The 20,820-nt window shown below is 41.9% G+C and overlaps 1 protein-coding gene across 2 annotated transcripts; it reads right to left on the minus strand.

The window, feature by feature from the left end:
- Positions 1-2,441: 2,441 nt before the first annotated feature.
- On the minus strand, positions 2,442-17,363 carry bub1ba (BUB1 mitotic checkpoint serine/threonine kinase Ba). 2 transcript variants are annotated; one of them, XM_042094396.1, is made up of 22 exons: positions 17,244-17,363; positions 16,974-17,135; positions 16,818-16,877; positions 16,582-16,720; positions 16,155-16,351; positions 15,137-15,300; positions 14,464-14,612; positions 13,992-14,089; positions 13,557-13,729; positions 12,350-12,435; positions 11,722-11,786; positions 11,441-11,521; positions 10,952-11,054; positions 9,858-10,126; positions 9,307-9,458; positions 8,817-8,948; positions 8,528-8,616; positions 6,147-6,308; positions 5,697-5,833; positions 3,572-3,734; positions 3,197-3,306; positions 2,442-2,698 (listed from the first exon to the last, which is right to left on the minus strand). In XM_042094396.1, the coding sequence occupies exons 2-22, from the start codon at positions 17,015-17,017 to the stop codon at positions 2,545-2,547; spliced, it is 2,727 nt and encodes a 908-aa protein (XP_041950330.1). In that variant the 5' UTR covers positions 17,018-17,135; positions 17,244-17,363; the 3' UTR covers positions 2,442-2,544. The 2 variants fall into 2 exon arrangements, with proteins under 2 accessions (XP_041950330.1, XP_041950328.1); XM_042094394.1 differs by having other exon boundaries at positions 16,974-17,030; positions 17,244-17,352.
- Between the last annotated feature and the right edge of the window lie 3,457 nt (positions 17,364-20,820).

Below are 20,820 nucleotides of genomic sequence, written 5' to 3' on the forward strand. Positions count from 1 at the left end.
CTTTGCATGGGATCATAAACGGCCACAGCAACAAAGAGGAATGACTAATTCTTTTCTATTATTCTGTTACATATCTTTTCTATATTTCTGATATGTTACTGATTGGATCATAAACACCATTAGTGTATGTGTGTGTGTGTGTGAATGGGTGAATGTGAGGCACGAAATTGGAAAACGCTTTGAGTGCTCAGAGGAGTAGGAAAAAACGCTATATACTGTAAATGCAGTCCATTTACCATTTACCATGGTCGTAGCAAACAAGTCCATAGCTGAAATACTTTCCTAGTACACCCGTTATGAGTTGTTGAGTGTATTCTTGTCTTCTGGGAAACTCAAGACTCAAGGAATAGGATGCATTTCAGAGCTGGCTCTGCAATCACTCTGTTTCTTTAGTGTCTCACCAGGTGGTGAAGGCTAGTTACATGGCGCAAGATTGAGAAAGGGCCCTTTTCAGAGGAGCACGGCATGCAGCAGCACCACATTAGCGACACCTCACACTTTAAACTCAGCACAGACACTAATGGCTGAAGAAAACATAGATGTGGATTCAAACCCCCTGTAGCTGAGGTATTCATTAGCATTTTGGTCGCATTGGAAGCATTTCTAGTACTGATTTTTTTTTTTATTATTGTACTGATATGGTTTGTTCTTGGCGATTCTGTGCCACACCTGTCTAAAAACACTACAGACTAGAACTAAAAAAACAACTTGTGATGTCATGGTGCGCCTTGTCTGTTGTGAAGGGCCATCTGTGCCGCAGCTGTTGGGGTGTACATGGGGTAACGCTGTGTCTGGTTTGAGGGAACACCATATCAGTAATGGGGGAGTGACTTGTCAGTGCTTGGGAGTGCCGTGTCAGTACTGCCGAGGAGCGTGCTGTGTCAGTGCTGGGAGAATGCCATGTCTGTACTGCTGAGGGGAGCACCGTGTCCATTTTGAGGGCCGTAGATCCACAGGATGTGATAAAGGGGCCAAACGGAAGCCATTTTTTGCTGGGAGTTTGCCAAAAAGCACCTGAACGACTCTTAGACCATGAGAAGTAAAATCATCTGGTTTGAAGACTGAACTATTTGGCCACAATTTCCATGGAAGAAACCAAACACTGAGCTGCACTGATGGTTGTCCTTCTTTAAGCTTCCCTCATCTTCCCAAAGGAACTCTGGATCTCATTCATGGTGACCATTGGGTCCTTGGTTACCTGTCTGACCAAGGCTCTTCATCCCCCCCGGATTACTCAGTTTGGCTGAGTGGTCAGATCTAGGAAGACTGTTGGTTGTTTCAAACTATTCCATTTGAGAATGATGGAGGCACTTTCAATTCTGCAGACATTTTCTTGTTTCCTTCCCAGATCTGTCCCTTTACACAACCCTATCTCGCAGGTCTGTGGACAATTCTCTCGACCTTGTGGCTTGGTTTTCACTCTGACATACACCATCAACTATGAGACTTTATATAGACAGATGTGTGCCTCTCCTAATAATTAATTTAGGCACAGATGGAATCTAATCAAGCATCTCTGCTTTCCAAGTTGATCCCATGAACACTTTTTTCAGAGGTCGGTATTTTTTAAAGTTGGGTCCCCAGGTTTACTGATGTAAATACTATGAATACTTAGTCATGAATCATGTAAATTGAATATTTTAGTCTTTTATTTTTTTTTATACATTTTACAAAACACTCCATCCATTTTAAGATCAGCCTGAAACATGACAAAATGTGGAAAACTTGAAAGGGTCTGAAAACTTTCCGGTTGCACTGTAGGTGCTACTCTGTCCCAGTGATGTGTATGTCTAGCCTTAAGGAATGAGATGCACTGAAAACTCAAAATTAGCATAATGCTTAAAAGTGACTACTGCTGTAGAGTGAAAGGTCAAGAGCAATTCATCTGTAAACTATGTTATGTTGTATTAGTAATCAGAGCTCTGTTGTGATAAGTAAAACAGCCCTTTTCTTTATGAGAAAAAAACATGTAGTTTTCTCAGGCCTGTGGTAGTCTTCTTCACTTGCTCGACATGTGACAACATGAATTTCAAACATAATTTCCTGCATCTTACGCCTGGGGACTGTGACATTCACAGAAAACACTTCATGTTGAAATGTTCCAGGGCTTCTTCTGTAGTAGGCGTTATTTCAATGCAATCATAGACAGTCAGAAAATAGTGTACACATGCTGCCCCCATGTGGCAATTTGTGTCACTGTATTACCTCTTTTATTTAAAGTTGTGAAATATTTTTAGCATGCTGTATTAAATCAGCCCCTCATCCAAGACCAATCTTATGTCTCCCTTCAACTCTTAGGGAGCAATCTTGACTATCTAAAACGCAGCGCAAAGTGTATTTTTATCACAACGCAAAGCGTATTCCCATCTTACACTCAAATTTTTCACCATGCACTTCTCTTTTGGGGTGTTCTATGATTTCATGTAAAACACTAAGATGACTTTGGAATTAGAAAAAATATTTTATTTTTATTTGAAGAGACAAACATGTCCTCAGGTGTCTAACAATAGCATTTTTAATAATAAAATGTCAAAACTGATCTAGTTATATTACAGTCAGAACAAGAGTCAGAACAACATTTTCTTTGTAGTCTGTCAAGTCCTCCCGTAGTTCGGTCAACAGTGTCATTGTACTCCTCTCACCACTGTTTAGAATCTTTTGGAAGAACTTGTGCCAGACAGAATGGAGTGGTCCTCCACTGCAAACATATATCAACACACAGTTGAGTTAGAGTGTTTGGATTACCCATAATATGACAGATACATACAGAATGTGATGTGAGGCTCATAACATTTTGTTAAATGCAGATTTATCCACGTGCTCACTCAAACCCCAATTACCAGCATAGATAACTACTACACCTGTGTGTGTAGCCTGGGGCAGGACAATAGGGGTAAAGGTAAATACAGTAAGAATACAGCAACCCTAGAGAAGGGCAAATAATGAGCCTTCACAACTCAGTCACATGGGTCATTCTTTGTTTCAAAACTCATATACCAAGTCATATACCGAGAAATTATGGCAATTGGTTAAAGACAATTTAAGCCTTCACAACGTATCTGCCATACTGCCCAGCCCTAACAACAAACAGACTACAATCTATACATTTTCATTCTTAACCCTCCCTTCCCTTTTTTGTGTCTTGATACCAGTGGAGATGAAGCTCAAAGAGAGGCTACAGGTAAACCCCACCAACCTGGTCTCTGCTGACTCTGCCAGGCTCCACCCTGCCTCGGTCTTAACCACATCCAGGCGTCTCTTAAAGAGCATCTGGTGAACAGTCTCAGCTACACCCAGCAGGTCCAGCTAAAGTGAAGAGATGAAGAGAGTTTAGGATAGAAAGGGGTATAAGGCAAAATATGGGTGTAGGTGAAGGGATGGGTGGGATTGAAGGTGTGTGGGTTTGGGCTGGGACATGTGTGTAAGCAATGATGAGTGAGGGTTTGGGATGGGGAAAACATGGGTTGGGATTTGGATTTGGTGGTGGGACATGGGTGTGTGGGTATGTTTGGGGTGTGGGTGTACCTGGTAGGGGGGGAAGTGTGTGTGTGTGTGTGTGTGTACACACTACCTGGTAGGGGGAGGAGGTGGGGGACAGAAGCCCTTTACTGATGTAGTCAGCAGCGTTGCTAAGGGAACCAACTGTCTGTGTGTCCATCTGGAGCTGCAGATCCAATGAGCTGGAGAAATCTATCGCCATGACGACAGCATGCTCAGGATCAGATTCGGTTGGGCTGAAGGTTTAGAATAGAGACAGTTAATGCACAGGCTTTAACAAAAAACATTACAGATATCAGACTACCGGTAACTGCAGTCATGACTGATTTGAATTATTGAATGAATATGTGAATTATTTATACATAGGCTCAAAGAACATAGTTATACACATTGTTAATAAGTTATATCAAAGCTTAAAAAAATAAACATGAAAAGGTTTGTGGTGAAAAAATAATTAATAGTGAACAGTAAGAGCTATTTGGACATGATTGAATTCCATAAAGAGTCAGACAAACAAACTAATCAGGGTATCTGCTCATTTTCCAAGTGCAAATTTAAAGACTTTTAAGACCTTTTCAAGACATCTAAATGCAAAAATTAAGACCATACCACGGCAAAAAGATATATACGACAACTTAAAACTTTTATGCAATAGTTTTTTAATTTTAACCCCCACCCCATTTTGGATGTCAGAAGTTACCAAATATATTTTGGCGAAAGAAAATAATTGGTGTGAATTACCTTCACAGCTATAAATGCCCAATTTTAGGGTCTGGGCTGCTTGCTTTTGAAGCTGGCTGTACATATTTGGTTGTGCTTACTGGCTGAGGCTGACTGTTCTTCACCGGTGTCTGTAAGTAGCCCCCTAGGCTACTTGCCAAAGACATAGATACAACGAAGTTTATTACAAGGAAGTTTATTGCCTAGGGCAGAAAGGCTAGGCAATCAAGGACATGGGTAGATAGATGGAGGAGAAATCAAAAATAATAAATAAAAAGTTCTATGGAGATGTGCAAAAGTTGGAGAAAGTCAGATATGTGTGTGTGTGTTTTGACGTGTGATGAAATAAGAAAATAAATAAAAGGTCTGTAGCATAGGGAGAGGGATGTAAAAGTGCTAAAAGTCATGAGTGCTGAGGAGTGAATGTGTGCAAAGTCAATATAGTGTGAGTTCAGAGTTTGGATGGCCTGGGGATAAAAACTTCTCCTGAGTCTCTCAGTTCTGGCTTTGTGACTACATGGGCGTTTTCTTGATTTCAGCATTAGGAAAAATCCATTGTTAGGATGAGAAGAGTCCTTCAGAATCTTTTGGGCTCTTAGGAGTGACATGAAAACATGTGCACTGGACTGGATACCCTTCAATATTTTTTTCCAAGTTAGACTAAGCTATTTAAATATTGTAATAGTAAATTATATAAAGTAGGCCTATGTGCATCTATTGTCCCATATGCAGCACAGCAAATTAAAGTTAATCCACTACTTTACATTTTGCATACCAGTTGTATCTAAACCAACCAAAGCTTGACTGAAACATTGTAAAACCTTTGACTTGTTTTAAATTAATTAAGAGACAGGTCCTCCTCGCATGATCCTGCTGAAAACTGCTGGTTTCATCTCAAGCACGCAAGCGCACGTTTTTTTTTTATGTAGCCGGAAGCCAGTCGCCGACATTCAAAAATTATGCGGTTATATTTCACAGTTTTTGCGAAGTAGGCCTACTGGGAAACGCTGGCAAGCAAGCTGCTGACAGAGATTACAGGTATTATAACTTAGACAGATATTTTCTTCCCTAGGCTAGGCCAGCAACACACGCTGGAAAGATGCAAACATATCAACTTAACATGTACAGTATTTCCTCCTGATTGCGAAAACGTTTGTTTTCTTTTTCTGTCAGTCCGTGGTTCCTTCATAAATTGCGCAGCAAATTATCAGAAGAGTGACAGAAGCACTGCGCATAATTTGACCAGCAGTCTTCGCGTCCATAGTTTGTGAAACGATGCTGCGTCCGAGCAAAGATTCTAGATGCCGAGCGCAACTCTAAAAAGGAGGACAAATGAGCGTCCGGCTTGAGGCTGCGCCGGACGCCGGACAGGGTTTTTAAAATCCATATGTCCGGCCTAAATTCGAACGTATGGCCAACCTATCGCTAACTAGCTTGGGGGGGGATTGGGTTGGGGTTGGGGGGTGGGTCGCTGGTACCTGGGATAGTAGATGAGTGAGTGTGGGCAGAGGGCTCCGTGCACCAGGTGACAGGTGTGCATGCGTATGACCATCTCCACCAGTCGAAGGGCCAGGTAGGCCACCAGCTGCTTGTCATCCCTGTCCGCCGTCCACTCCTGCAATGGAGTTCAGATCAAACAGGAAGGAGTACTGTGTGTGTGTGTGTGTGTGTTTTATAGACTTTACTTTATGCAAAGCAACCTTGGGTGCTTTGAAAGGCACCATGAAATAAAGGTGTTGTTATTACTACTCCTACTACAAGTATTACTATTACATTACTACTGAAAGAACTTTAAGACCATGTGCCCTTGCCATTTAATGTAATTAAACAGCTTGCTGTAATATATGGAGTCGATAATCGCAGGATAATAATAAATATAACAATATTTATGATTGCTGCTCTGCTCTACTATGATCCCTGCTGCTCACAGCTAATGTGGTGTCTCTGGGGACCCTCCAGATTGTGACACAGCCATCCTCGAACAGGAAACACCTGCTCTGGTTCAGGAAATGTTCCTCTGTGTTTGCTGGGAGACGGGCCTTAAGCTGAGAGCAGATGTAAAAATCCCAAGGCACCGGGCTTCGGTCCACCTATGTGGAAGGCACAACCAGGGTCAGTTTGTAACTCCACCAGCGACAGTTAGTCCTTACATCAGATACACACATCAGCGTAACATTTTACAATACACAAGGCTTAAAAGGAAGGGAAATGTTTGTGCATGAAGTTCAGAAGTTTTCAACGCTTTTATAAATAATTATCTTTTTTTTATTTTTTATTATAACATCCTGGTCCATGCCTGAATTCAGTGCCTGAGAAGTTCAATCCCTGCGATACAAGCAGATGCTTTTTTTTGAAGAAAGTAAGGCCATCCTTAAAAATATTCTTGTTTGCAGTAACAGCCAAAAAAAACTCGGTAGGTAGGTCAATATTTTTTTTTCCAAGATTCAAAGTAAAAAAAAAAAAGTATTCAGGTCATGGTGATTACATAGGTATGAATTTACACAAATGTGCATATCGAGAGGTAACTGACTGGGTCTTCAACCCGTGCCTTCAGGCGCACCATTGCAAACCTCATTCTGATGCAGGTTATATAGACCAGCCTTTCTCAAACTTCTTTGACTGACCTGAGGCCCAGTCATGGCAGACTTTGGGGTCATAGGGCTCACCTACATGTACCCAGAAAGAAGGCTACAATAGCTTTTGGCCACGTTATATTGAAATTTGACTATACAATACTCAATGCTATACAGTGTGTTATACAGTCTCTGCTCTGTTTCTATGGAAGTTCCAAAAAACAACGTCGTTCTAAGTATAGTATATATCCTTTTGATCCTGTGAGGGAAATTTGGTCTCTGCATTTAACCCAATTGGTGAATTAGTGAAACACAAACAGCACACAGTGAACACACAGTGAGGTGAAGCACACACTAATCCCGGCGCAGTGAGCTGCCTGCTACAACGGCGGCGCTTGGGGAGCAGTGAGGGGTTAGGTGCCTTGCTCAAGGGCACTTTAGCCGCGGCCCACTGGTCGAGGCTCGAACCGGCAACCCTCCGGTTACAAGTCCAGAGTGCTAACCAGTGGGCCACGGCTGCCCAAAAGTATCATGAAGTGTCGTTAAACAAATAAATAGCCTTCCAACAGGTTGAAGCGGAGCTTTGATACCAACGTTATCGATTAGTTTCAGTTTCTCTCGCACAGATGCGCATTGAATGAATGCTAATACCACCACTTTATTATACGGCTCTATGTTTAATGACATCGATAGCAGAAACGTTTGTTTTCTTTTTTTTTGTCGGCACGCGGTTTCTTGATCAACTGCGCAGCAAATTATCAGATGAAGCACCGGGCCTAATTTCACTCCACGACTCCGCGGACCAGCAGTCTCCACGTTGCGGACCCATATTTTGAGAAATGCTGAATAGACCACAACCAATTTCAATACTTCGACACGGTCACCGTTAGACTAGGGGGAGAAGGGATGGGAAAAGATCTGGCCACAGTTTTTCCAGAACTTCGAGCCAAATAAAAGCGTTATCAGTTTGTGTGAATGAAACGAAGCATATAGGCCATAGTGTGACATGCGTAAAACCAATGGTGTAGAGATGACGCCACAAGGTTTTATTTAAGTGAGCCTACGTTTGCATGTAGGCAATTTATATTCACAATACTTAGACCTACTAAAATAAATAACATTTTATTGCATTTGTATTGGTTGTTTAGAGTAAAAAAACAATCGGTCAGTATTAACGCAAGTTTACAACCGGAAAGTCGGTCGGACTAAAAGGGGAAAAAAATAAATATTTGGGTCGGTTCTAAATTGACAGGGTCGGTCGGGTTACGGCAAACGAAAATATTTTTAAGGATGGCCTAAACATATGATGCCTACATGACATATTTAAAACAACTTTTAAGGGCTGTGCAATTAATCCAATTCATAGATTAATCATCAATTATGACTTCCAATTATTATGAAAACAACATAAATATAATGAATATTTTGCTGGATTACTTTTTGCAACAATTCTCATTTGTCTTGAATTATAAATCCAGCCCATCCCTTTGCTTTACATTATATTTGTTTTCAATGCATTCAAAACATTTCATTTTTCAGTTACATTACATTTCTTTTCCAAAATTCAATTTAATTTACTGTAAATCTTTAGTTTAGAAAATGGATGATGTTTCCAAAACACTTGGCTAATCAGGTTAAACAATCGTGAATTCAATATTATTATGATTTTGCCACAATCGAGCAGGCTTACGGCTTACGAAATAACATAGCCTGGTCTATGTGCTGTAGTGTCCTACCTTAAGCACCACAAAGTCTTCCTCTGGGGGAAGGACGTAGTGGTTCTCGAGCCCAGGCATCTTCATCAGACAGGACAGCACTTCATCACCTTCAAACACAATACATCCAGGATATATATACGGGAGCATCAGTAGAGGGCATCACGACAAGACAAACTGGTTAGCAAATCTGAATTTGCTCTGCAGGTCTGTCTGGAAAGGATCCCATTGACACCCGTTTGTGTGTGTGTGTGTGTGTGTGTGTGTGTGTGTGTGTGTGTGTGTGTGTGTGTGTGTGTGTGTGTGTTACCCAGACGCAGGCCTAGGATAGAGCTGGGCAGAAGACCAGGCTCTGGGTGTAGGTCAGGGAGGGTGCGGAGGCCTATTTTGTGCAGCAGTCGTCTTCTCACTTCCAAACTGAATGGATCGGAAGGTTGGTCTTCTGCACACAAGGAAAAAAGGTTGAGGAAAAAAATGAAGGGGCAGGGGGTGGGTTATAGTGAATTTGTATTTGACCAATAGAAACAAGTTTCCTCCTGGAGATGACAAAATACAATACATTGCGATGTAAATAAAAACAAACAAAACACATTTTTTTGATCATAAGAAGTCAAAATTTGGCATGGCCATGCATAATTATGTGCTAACAGAGCATCAGAGGACGGGTTTCATCTGACAGTTAGATTCCATGAGAGTACAATGGGAGTGAGCCGAGAGGGAACGGTGTAAAAGCAGTGCGGTGCCCTGAGTGGCTGATCAGATGGAGTTGGGTTAGATTAAAGGAGAGAAGGGAGGCTGACCACCAGGGGGAGCTGTCATCTCCTGGTCCATGTCCTCTTCTCCCTCGTCTGGGACAGGCGGCAAGACGACGGAGGCTGAGCCAGCAGAATGATGAGTGTGCCGAGCCACGGCCGATACTGAACGCCACTCTTGACTCACTTCCAGAATAGGGCTACACACACACACACACAAGCATGTTAAAACAATGTTATTTGCTCAACCATTTGGGTCACAAGAACACTTAAAAATAGGGCTGCACAATCAATTGATTTTTAATCGAATTTTGAACTAATCCAATTATCTAATCGCAAAGGCTGCAATTAATCATGCAACTCTGTTCCAATGGTTAATCTAATCGCATTTGTGTGTGTGTGTGTGTGTGGGCTGACCCGGGTCTGACTAGCAAATCAATCACAAATCTGTCAGAAAAATCACAATTAGATATTTTCTCCAAACCGTGCAGCCCTACTTCAAATCAATCTACTATAGAAATCAAAGTAAATACAAATACGTAGATGCGTTTTGGAGTTGAAAGCTCCAGTAAAGACGGAGTTTGAGACTCGTGTGGCACCTGAGTTTGTTGGCCTGTGTGGGCTCAGCTGGTGTTTGTGGCGTGGTGTCAGGGCAGGACTCTGTAGGGATCCCACGCACCACCTCGGTCACAGCCCCGTCGCCCGTCAAACTGCCACTCTGACCTCTGACCCCACCGAAGGGAGTGGACGCCAGCATGGCGGCGCGGGCAAAGTCGCATGTGTCATCGGGGCTGATGCTCAGGGTTTTGTTGCGGTGGCTGTTGATGATCGCCTCCTCAGCCTGTGACAGGGACCTGTTTGTACAGTCCTGTAGAGACGACTCGGGTCATTTAGAGGCCACAGACTCAGAACAGTCCAAAGCTATGTACTTCAGTGTGTACACATTTATTGTGCTTCTGTCCCAACTAGCATCTATAAAAATGTCATACTTGCAGTTTATTTGATGGCTAAGACACTGTTTATGTACTTATAAATGTGGCTAACGCTTTTTTTCCAAAGCATCAATTACAAGTCTGACAGATTGAGGGGACTTAGCCAAAATGTTTAATGTTTACAACACTCATGCACCTCCCCCACTACCACCAAGCACCCTCTCATTGAGTTTGTGCTCGTCAGTGCACCCCAGATAAGACTGCACCAGACTGTGATTGACAGTCAGATCTCACACAGCCCTGCTCTGATTGAACCAGAAGAACCGGGAGCTGTAGATTTTTGCAAAAAAAAATAACAGGCTCTAGGTGGAGGTAGAAGTGCAAGTTTTTTCTAAAACCGGCTGATTTATGTTGTTCTGTCGGAGCAAAGTGTCGGTTTCAGTGAATATGATCAAAAAAAATCTTGCCAACTGCAGGTTTAAGTCATAGCAGACCGCTCTGAAACATGTCTAGGGCCCTGTCGCACTCCATCACCGACATGGGTGTGCTGACACATTCTGTCCTTTGCTCCCGCACACCGGCACTGAACTGGCAAGCATTCAATTAACAATGGATTTTACTCGGCGGCACCGACAACAGCGGTCAAGGATTCGGTGCTGGTGTGCGGGGAAGTATGGAAAACAATGGAATCGAAGTAAGCGAACATCGAAAGTGTTGACGCTGGTGTGCGGCCCCCTTCAGGGGGAGCGTGCAGCGTGTACCTTCTCTGTGGGCGGGTAGGATGGGGAGCCTCGGGGCCTCAGGAGGGGCATGGGCAGCTTCAGAGAATTGTGCTTAGATGGAGCCACTGCAAGAGCGCTTAACCTGCGTCACATGACCAGAAATAGAGGAATATACAGGGTCATTCAGGTCGTCTGAATCTTCAGTCCGCAGTGACTGACCACATTCCTACAACTTGACTGCTTTGACACATTTCTTGTTAAGTCAGATAGATGAAGATATGAAACACAGCCCTTATGTTCACACACATTTGAAAGCAAAAACAGTCCATATTTGTAAATACAAGACAACATGGTCCACGTTTTTTTTCCCTTTCCCATGACTTCCTAATATGGGGACCAACTGAGACAAGTAATTCAATTCATGAACAGCTAAGAGGTGTTTTCTGTTATCCGATCTGAAGGAACAGGACAGGTTATAGCAATGGACATCTGTAAGAAACAAGAGAAGGGCAAAATGAGGAGACATACGTCTCGTGAGGCAGGCCTCTCGCAACATTCTCGTTGAACACGACAAAGGGTTTGGGCTGGACGACTGCAGCGGACACAGGTCTACACCGGAAAGAGAAACAACACTCTCAAATGCATACAGTCAAGGGTACTGAAACACTTAAGAATACATCATGAGACTGAACAAAAAATAAAAATAAAAATAAATAATAATAATAATAATAATAATAACAATAATAATATCACTAGATCACACACATACAAAGGTGCATGGCACAGTACAATTTTTGTAGTTGACTTACTCCGTGGAAGGATTAGCAGATTCATTGTAAACCATAAAGGGTTTGCATTTGTCTTGACAATTTTCCTGTAAGACAGAAGCATGTCATGAGCTGTGGATTAAGCCACACTGTCAACTCTATGTGGAGACGAGATGTTTGTTATAATGCAAGCCAGCATTGTGTATAATGCTTGTCACTTGAGCAAAACCTTAAACTTTTAAATAGCTAGCATAATTAGCTAATCGGTGGCCAGCTATTGGGAGACAAAAGGACACAATTTTGCCCAGAAATCATTTATCGTGGTGTTGATGATGTCGTAGTTGTCATGATTGGAGGCGAGAGAGAGTTTTCAAAATCAAAGGGGAGAAGCCTTATCTCTTGGTAAAGTGATGTTCAAAGATCCTTCATTTCAACCCTCCTTCTGTGTGACCTGTGTAACGTTACGTGATGCAGCCAATCACCAGCCACTTTAGATCAAGTGTTTATTAGCCAACAGACACAAAGATTTATTTCTTTGGTTATCGGAATTTGGCATCGAAATATAATACATTTTTCGATACCCGATAGGATCGGAGCCTTTTGGTCGGTGCCATAAAAGCATCGACGTTTGGTGCCCAGCCCTAAACAGGATGTAGGTTTCCTTCCTTACCTGAGGCAGAGTGGACTTGACCTGCATCTTCTGCTCGATCTGCTGCCTCAGCCTCTCCTTCTCTTTGCTCAGGTACATCTGCTTCTCTGCACAGGTGAGCAACCGTGAGCACAGGTAAACACAGGTGTGCATGGCCATTGAGCAAACATACCAAGCCACCGAAAAATGCAGGTGAACAATAGTGAGCACATGTAAACACCAGTGTTAGTAATTCATGCAGGTGAGTTCATATCAACACTGCAGTGTTTGGAGGAATAAACAGATAGCCAGTGATAAATCCTGATGAGTACATGTAGACAATATATACTGTGTATACAGGAAAACACAGGAAGCCACTGATAATTAAAGCAAAAACCCCGAGAGGTCGTTGGCTACAATGATTTTACAACAGCTAAGGGGCGTTGTTAGGCACGACGCGCTATCACTTAGCTGTTGTAAAATCAGTGTAACCTACGGACTCGAGTGGCTTATTGCTTTTCTAAAACTGTTACAATAAATTTACCTGATGAAGGTCTGAGACTGAAACGTTGTGCTATATTCAAATAAATGTTTGCATGTGGAATGGACAGTGTGCAGGATTTCTTCTAAAACCGCAATAAATACCTGGCAAAGTTTCATAAATTAAAGGCACAGCAACAAGACATGCAACAATTTATTCATAGATAATCATTCTTCTGCCAATAAATATATTTCCTCTATCTGAATGGTTGCCAAGCAACGTCGAGACACAGCTACTTTAACTTTTGTATCAAGTTATGGTAGCGCAGTAATATAGAACGAAATGCGGTCAAGGTGTATGTTAATGCTGCATTTTACAACGGCATCGAAAGTGATTCCGCCAATCACAGTCAAAGACCGAAACTATCAGTTTGATCAAATCAAACCGTTGATCAAATCGTTACATTTCTCGTTGCTTTGCCTTTACTTTATGTAACTCCGTTGTACTCTATGTACTCCGCTAGCGCGTCGTGCCTAACAACACCCCTTAGCTGTTGTAGAATCAGCATAACTTACAGCCTCTCGGGGCTTACTGCTTAAATGAACACTGCTGAGTAGCGGACAGGTCCACACAGGTGTCACAACAAACATTTTGCATGATGAATGCCATATGTATCTGAGGAAGGGTGGAGACGATGGGTCACAGATGAGGGGATGGAGATGGTGGAATGTGTAGGACCTGGGCTAAGTGTCGGACAACAGGCTGTACCTTGTAGCTTTTGGCGCATGCTTGCGAAGTAGCGCTCAGCCCTGAGCTCCTCAAAGCAGAACTCTGTCGGACCCCTCATCAGCAGCTCCTTGCAGTACATGACCTGGACCCCCGGCTGATCCTCGCTCTGATTGGCCAAAGGGTCCTGTTCTGCGGCCAATGGGGCACTAGGGCTGAGAGGGGAGGAGAGGATTGGCCAAGGTGAGTTCACTGACAAAATTACATCAAGAAAATAAATACATAAATAAAAACCTCAACTGGCCGTATAATCTGGAAAACTCAAAAAATCTACATTAGAAGGCTAATATTCACTTTTCTGGTATAAGTAACACCATCCACACACACCATTTCTGGTAAAAGTAACCACACCATCACTATACAGTCATGCTATAAACACACCACACTACCACATCCCAAACCCATACTGCCACTTACTCATTTGAGGCGTGAGGGGGTCCCACCAGGTTCTGGGTTTGGGTAGTTTCTGGCTCACTCAAAGGGTTCACATTGGCAGAGGAGCACACCTGCAATGTCTGGCGTCAAGGAAAGGACAAACACACAACAATACACCGAGTGAAAAACCCAGGGGTGATGGAAATAACAAACACACACATATACATTGAGTGAAAAACCCAGACCTTTCAAAGGAGACTGTGTATACAAATTTGAGTGGTAGGTGGGATTAAAGAGGAAATTCGGTATATAACAACCTAGGGTCTAATTTTTGGATGATTGATGATCAAGTTACTTTTGTTGTGTTTCTCCAAGGCAAGCACAGAGTTCCAAAACTGTCTTTTTGTCTGTTTAACATTATTCTGATCCTTTAAAAACATTATCCTCAAAATAACATATGTAATGCTTAAACAAGTGTGTGTAGTGAGGTGATAAGTGTGGTCAGATTACGAACCCTCTTGTCTGTTCTTTGTGACATAAACAGGTTCACTTTGGCCTCAACGACAGCGGGCTCGACGGACCCGGCTTGGCTCTCGTCAAAGACAGACAAGCTTTGTCCAAGGCCTGAAGTGGACGACTGGTAAACTGTTGTGCTCGAATTTCCTGTAAAGAATCCATGTTGGCACTTTTTAATTGAGAGCACTTCAAGCTTGCTGGAGAAAGCCAGCTTTAACAATGCAAGAGCACATATGAAAAGTAAATGTTTAGATATGTATGTCTAGGTATGTATTGAGTTATGCAAATACATACTGCACAAATAACTTTTATTGACTGTATAGACTAGGATGTTCATTTTTTTTTGGACACGCAAACTGAAACCTGCAAATTGGTTGATACTTCAGTTCAGACACAAGCGCAAGGTAGGGTAGACAAAGTCGGAGAGAGAGGTGTATATATATATATATATATATATATATATATATATATATATATATATATATAGAGAGAGAGAGAGAGAGAGAGAGAGAGAGAGAGAGAGAGAGAGAGAGAGAGAGAGAGAGAGAGAGAGAGAGAGAGAGAGAGAGAGAGAGAGAGAGAGAGAGAGAGAGAGAGAGAGAGGTATAGAGACAGTGAGAGAGATGTAGAGAGAAAGTGAGAAGAGAGAGTGAGAGAGAAGAGACACATACCAGCTACGGATCCTTCCTCTCCATTCACAGACGCAAGCACCCTGCGGTTCCGTCGAGTCCTCCGGCCCACTGAGGATGGCAGCTGAGGCTCAAAGTCCTGCCTCTCCTGGGTCACATCTGCCCCATGCCCGACAGCCTGGTCCGACAGACGACTCTGAAAAGCTCTGAGGAGGTCAACAACAAAACACATTAAGTATAAATATAAGTATATATACTCTTTTGATCCCGTGAGGGACATTTGGTCTCTGCATTTATCCCAATCCGTGAATTACTGAAACACACTCAGCACACAATGAACACACAGTGAGGTGAAGCAGACACTAATCCCAGCGCAGTGAGTTGCCTGCTACAACCGCGGAGCTTGGGGAGCAGTGAGGGTGCCTTGCTCAAGGGCACTTCAGCCGTGCCTACTGGTCGGAGTTCGAAACGGCAACCCTCCGGTTACAGGTCCGAAGCCCTAACCAGTAGGCCACGGCTGCCCCGTAAATGGAACACTTCACAAATTTGCGTGTCATCCTTAAAAACAACAACAACAACAACAACAACAAAAAACAAACACACTGTATACGGCACACACACACTACAATCGGTGGACCAGAATGTGTGTTTCTGGATGAGCAACACTTAGACTTTACTCACTTTTCAAAAAGACTGCAGCTGCACACATAATTGCACTAACAGCGCTTACACACACGTGCAGTGCAGTGCTGGCTCGTTCACTTTACATGGGCTTACGCCATCCGTTACCAAACTGAATTGTGGGTCCATTATGTTGCGTTGCTGCCGTCGCCCTTGTCGAAAAGTTCAACTTTTGCTGCACTGACGGAGAGCAACGCAAGGCACCAGCCAATCAAATTACTGTTATAGGCCTACTTCAAGGCATTCGCATAGTAGGCTACACCCCCCGATTGTCGGGAACACCCACTGACATGCGGTGACGGAACTCAATTGTGTGTAAGCACCGTTAAGCCATTCTGCAGAGCTCTGTGATAGTGTAGTGGTACCGGTAGTACACTACCGGTAGTGTCTCTGTAGTTCATCCAGCGGTCTGGCTCCACACTTCAGGCCCTCCAAAAAGATGATGTCTGCCTGCTGTTGGTCTCCCTGCTTTTCCAGTGCATCTGACCAGGCTGTGTATAAGGCTGCCTGCTGCACCCCGATGCCTTCTGTCTGCATGTAGTTGAACATATTCAAGGGCTGTGTACTATTTTGGGCCTAAAGCACAACAAAAACAAAAATAAAAACGTTTCATCTTTATACAAGTATGTCATATGCATTGTAATGTATCTAACATATTCCTTTTATCAGGGAACTAACAAACCAACCAACCCAGATACTGATTGATAAGTTCATGGATTTTTAGATAATCGATTCAAATGCACATGGCACTTGATTCAAATGCACATGACTGTCTCAACTCAAGTTGTGCAACTTGAGTCACTTACCAATTTGATCCACATATCCACATACCGTGGATCATCATAAAACTTTTTGTCATCCACGAACTTTTGTACTGCCCTCTCGAGAACTGCACAAAGGTTTTTGTCACTCTTTGCGTACGTGTGTTCAATCCACTTTATGTATCTGAAATGAGTCAAAGAGAGGTGAACGGTAATTAGCGGTTAGGTTAAGCATACATTAGCGATGTTGTCATGAATTTTCTGTTAATGTTAGCTGCTACCTATCCCAAACATCAAGAGGGTCATCTCCGTCGTACATGCGTAGTTCCAACTCAAATGTTCTGCCGAGAAAGAAAGATTTACAACAGATTCGTTAACCAGTACTGCTAATTTAGCTGTAATTGTTGGCAAGCTATGACACCCCAAACCGAACTCACTGTTTTTCTTGAAGGAAGGAGACTGGGTTTGATTCTCCTGCCATGTTTTTAACGTTACTGCAGGTGAGAAACGTTAAATATCAAGCCAAGCCAAATATAGGCTACACCACCAAGTCAGCTATTAGCTAGCTATTACGGCAACAAGCTAACCTCACGATTTCACTGAAAGAATCGACAAGGCGAAATTAACAGACAGACACATTCATTCTGCTTTTTTGTTATTGCGTAGTTCGATTTAAACATACATCTAAAATGAGTAATATTACTTACATGGCGTTCTGCTAACGTTAGTGGAAATTCAGCTAGAAGCTAGCTGGTTCAAAGTAACATCCCTCTACTTTTTTGAACTAAAACCCGTCATCATCAATAAACGTATGCGATTGGAGCAGCGTTCAGAAGTAGGCAGGGCCACTGTCTATGGGGCCAGACGCCAGACAGTCACTTCCGTACCACGTGTCATAACACAAATTTAAGCTGCATCAGAGTAGTGGGGCTGTTAAACTCAACCAGAGCCCTTCTATTCTTTTCCCATCTCATATGACAACAAAACGAAAAAAAAATATTTTGAGCCTGGCTTTATCAGACAATCTGATTTTGGTTTTTTTAAATGTATGCAAATTAGTGCATTTTTTACGAGATAAGGCCTAATTTGCATATTTACATTACATTTTAACAAACATTAAAATATAAAAAAAAAACTTTCAATACATTTTTCTTAGTTTAACATGAGTAATCAACTGAGAAAGTTTCATGGTGATATCTATTATTTAATTTTTTTTACCCCATTCACCTGTAGTGTCACAACATATTACAGAGGTCAGTGACCTCTATCTGACCTCAGAGGTCAAACTGAGAATGCCTCCAGATCTTAAATTAAAGCTTAGGTCATCAAGAACAAACCCTGAAAGTTTCATGCTTCTTTCATAAAAAGCAAGATCGTCCCTATTTTAAGAGCTTAACAGCCCCACTAGAGCCCTTATTAGACATTCTCTGGCTGCATGTTGTATTTTTGCGTAGGCTTATGAGGAGTGGCCTAATGTATCAGATGTTTCCATGTTAGATGCATTTTGCAAGGCAATCCAATAGATAGACAGATAGATAGATAGATACTTTATTGATATCTCTCTTGTTTTCAGCTGAATATGGTTTTGCTCTTTGAAATAACAAATACCAATATCAGTGAGAAAGACTAAACCAATATCAGTGAGACTAAACTAAATCAAAGATTTATGAAGAGTTTGTTCCAAAACAAACTCCATTTTAATACATTTTCATAAATCATTTTTTTATGTTGTTCTCCAAGTAATTTTAGTGGAACTGTAATTGGGTTATTGTTATGTAATTTATCTTTTCTCAATTAAAACAACACAACTGCAATTTTATTGATACCTGTGAAATACACAATTAAATAACATGACTTCTTAATGTTTTTAAAAATGGAGATATTAGAGATATAGAATTGGAACCAAACTCTTCACATAATATATATATATATATATATATATATATATATATATATATATATATATATATATATATATATATATATCCCATTGGATTTCTGCATGCCTGAAGGATTTTTCAGTATGGAGGAAAGATCGGCACCTTCATCTTAAAGGGACACCAGGCAACGTTTTCGTGTTAATTAATAAGTCGGTATATGGTTAAATGACTCATTACAGGGCGAATGAAGACTCTCTCGCCCGCCCCTACTGCCTGTAGGAAGAATATCCCGCTTGCAAGTTCAGTGTATCGTACCCGCCGACCTTCAGTCTCACAAAGTCTCAGACATCGCAAAAAGCAGGATCAGTTTACCGGCGAAGACACAGCAAAAACCCTTGATGGAAGATGCAAAGAAAAGGAAAAGACCTTCAGACCGAGCGAGGGCTCGCACACGTATCAACACGTACTGTACAGACGCTACAGTAGGGGGAGTTTCGTAGAGAAAAAGCATCAGGCTTGCCTGGTGTCCATTTAATCTCTCAAAACAGAGCTTTGGTGTTCAACTAAAAAACAGCTATTCCCCAACATCCAGCTTAACTCGTTTTCACTGACCCCAACTAGATCGGCACATAACTTTGGCGTCATAATTGATGATCGACTTAACTTTTCTGAGCATGTAGGCGCAATTACAAAATCATGTCAGTTTGTTCTAATCTGGCGCAAGATTCCACAGCTTCTTGTACAGGCCATGGTTATCTCCAAACAAGACTATTGTAATTCACTGTTAGCTGGCCTGTCTGCTTGTGTAGTAAGATTGTCGCAACTGATTCAGAATTCTGCAGCACGCTTGGTCTTCAATCAGCCAAAGAAGACACATTTAACTCCTCTCCTAGTTAGTCTCCATTATTGTTTATTATTGCTATCCTCCTTAATGTAGTCTTACAAACTTTTTAAAACTGTTCACTATTAATGTATCTATTGTATTGTTTTATTTGTAAGTCACTTTGACAAAAGTGTCTGCTAAATCAAATCCCATAACCATAACCAAATGATATAGATTTGTTGTTTGTTGTATATTGACAAAATGCTTGGTTTACAAAATTGTGTGCTCATTTTTTACGAAATTGTGCTCTCATCTTAAAGCTTAACTCTCGCCAAAATGCAACTTAGGGTCTTTTTGTGAATGGACCCAAGTCAATTTATTTAAAAGCATAATTAGGACGGAAGCGCCACTTTTAAGATTGTATTGACCATATTGTCGTTTTCAGAGCAAATGGCCCTTTGATCATACTATGATCACATCAAAATAGCTATTTTTAAAACACTAAGAAGGCTCGACATAACATTTGTTTAAAGTATCACCAGGGTCTCTACACATGAACTCGAGCGTTGAGAACATTGTTTGTGTACACAGAGTTTACTGAAAAGAAGGGTTTTGGCTAGATGGCAGCAAGTGGAAAAGCTAAATACTTTTATACTTTAAAAATACTTTAAAAAGCTACCCAGCTAGCAAGACTACATCACAGTAGCCTATACCCACTACAGTTAACTAGATTACACCACTGCTTAAACTCCATCGAAAAATGTGGGTGTTTTGAAACTTTTGACCGGTAGTGTAATTGTCATAATTTATTCATATAAAGTGCTTTCTTTATTTTTACCCAAAACCCAATGCATTATCTAATTATTTACTTTATAAAATGCTAAAACCAAAACACTTACTGCAGGGCTGTATTATAGAAATGTCTTAAGTCACCAAAATCCTAAATAATCGTTTCTAACTTTAGGATGACCCATAACATATGATGCCAGTCATCTCGATAGAACTCTGCTATCAATGTATCACAATGGATGTACTGTTCAACGGGAACTTCGGGGCACAAAGCGGGCAAAGATGACGCCTGGTGGCATGGAGTTTTATGATCCTCTCCTGCTGGCGGATGAAGATACGCACCATCTTCATGTTGATTTTAAGCAGAGGAATGCCGACCTTGCAGAGAACCAGATCCTCCACCAAAATCTGGTGCTGGATCCTCTCATACGCCTTGAGGATGGTGCTGGACTGGTGCGAGAGGCCTAAGGAGAGCACAGCCGCAGCAGTTTCACCAGCATGTACATCAGCCTGTTGTGCTGAGGGCTGATGTCCCATTGAGCTGGCGTGTAGCACTGCACCATCTTGACCCCCTGGACCACGGCAGCTTCAAAGAGGTAATCATGCTACACATGATTACAGCAGTACAGGGTCTTGCCCCAGTGGGATCTGTACAGCAGGTGAAACTTCTATGGCTGCTTATCATGCTCATCCACCCGCTGTTATTTCCATTCTTTTAGATTAGACTAGCCCTTTTTTATGCTGTTTTCATGGACTGCAAGAATCTGTTTCGTTTATTGTTTTAAATAGCGT

The sequence above is a fragment of the Alosa sapidissima genome, chromosome 6, assembly GCF_018492685.1.
Source record: "Alosa sapidissima isolate fAloSap1 chromosome 6, fAloSap1.pri, whole genome shotgun sequence".
In the NCBI taxonomy this organism is placed as follows: Eukaryota; Metazoa; Chordata; class Actinopteri; order Clupeiformes; family Clupeidae; genus Alosa; species Alosa sapidissima.

Excerpts from the sequence above, each read along its gene's own strand:
- bub1ba (XM_042094396.1), bottom strand. The coding sequence starts at position 17,017 with ATGGCAGGAGAATCAAACCCAGTCTCCTTCCTTCAAGAAAAACA. Across the intron at positions 14,090-14,463 it reads CACAAAGAACAGACAAGAGG|ACATTGCAGGTGTGCTCCTC; the intron begins GTTCGTAATCTG and ends CCTTGACGCCAG. Across the intron at positions 11,787-12,349 it reads TCAAGTCCACTCTGCCTCAG|GAAAATTGTCAAGACAAATG; the intron begins GTAAGGAAGGAA and ends TCTGTCTTACAG.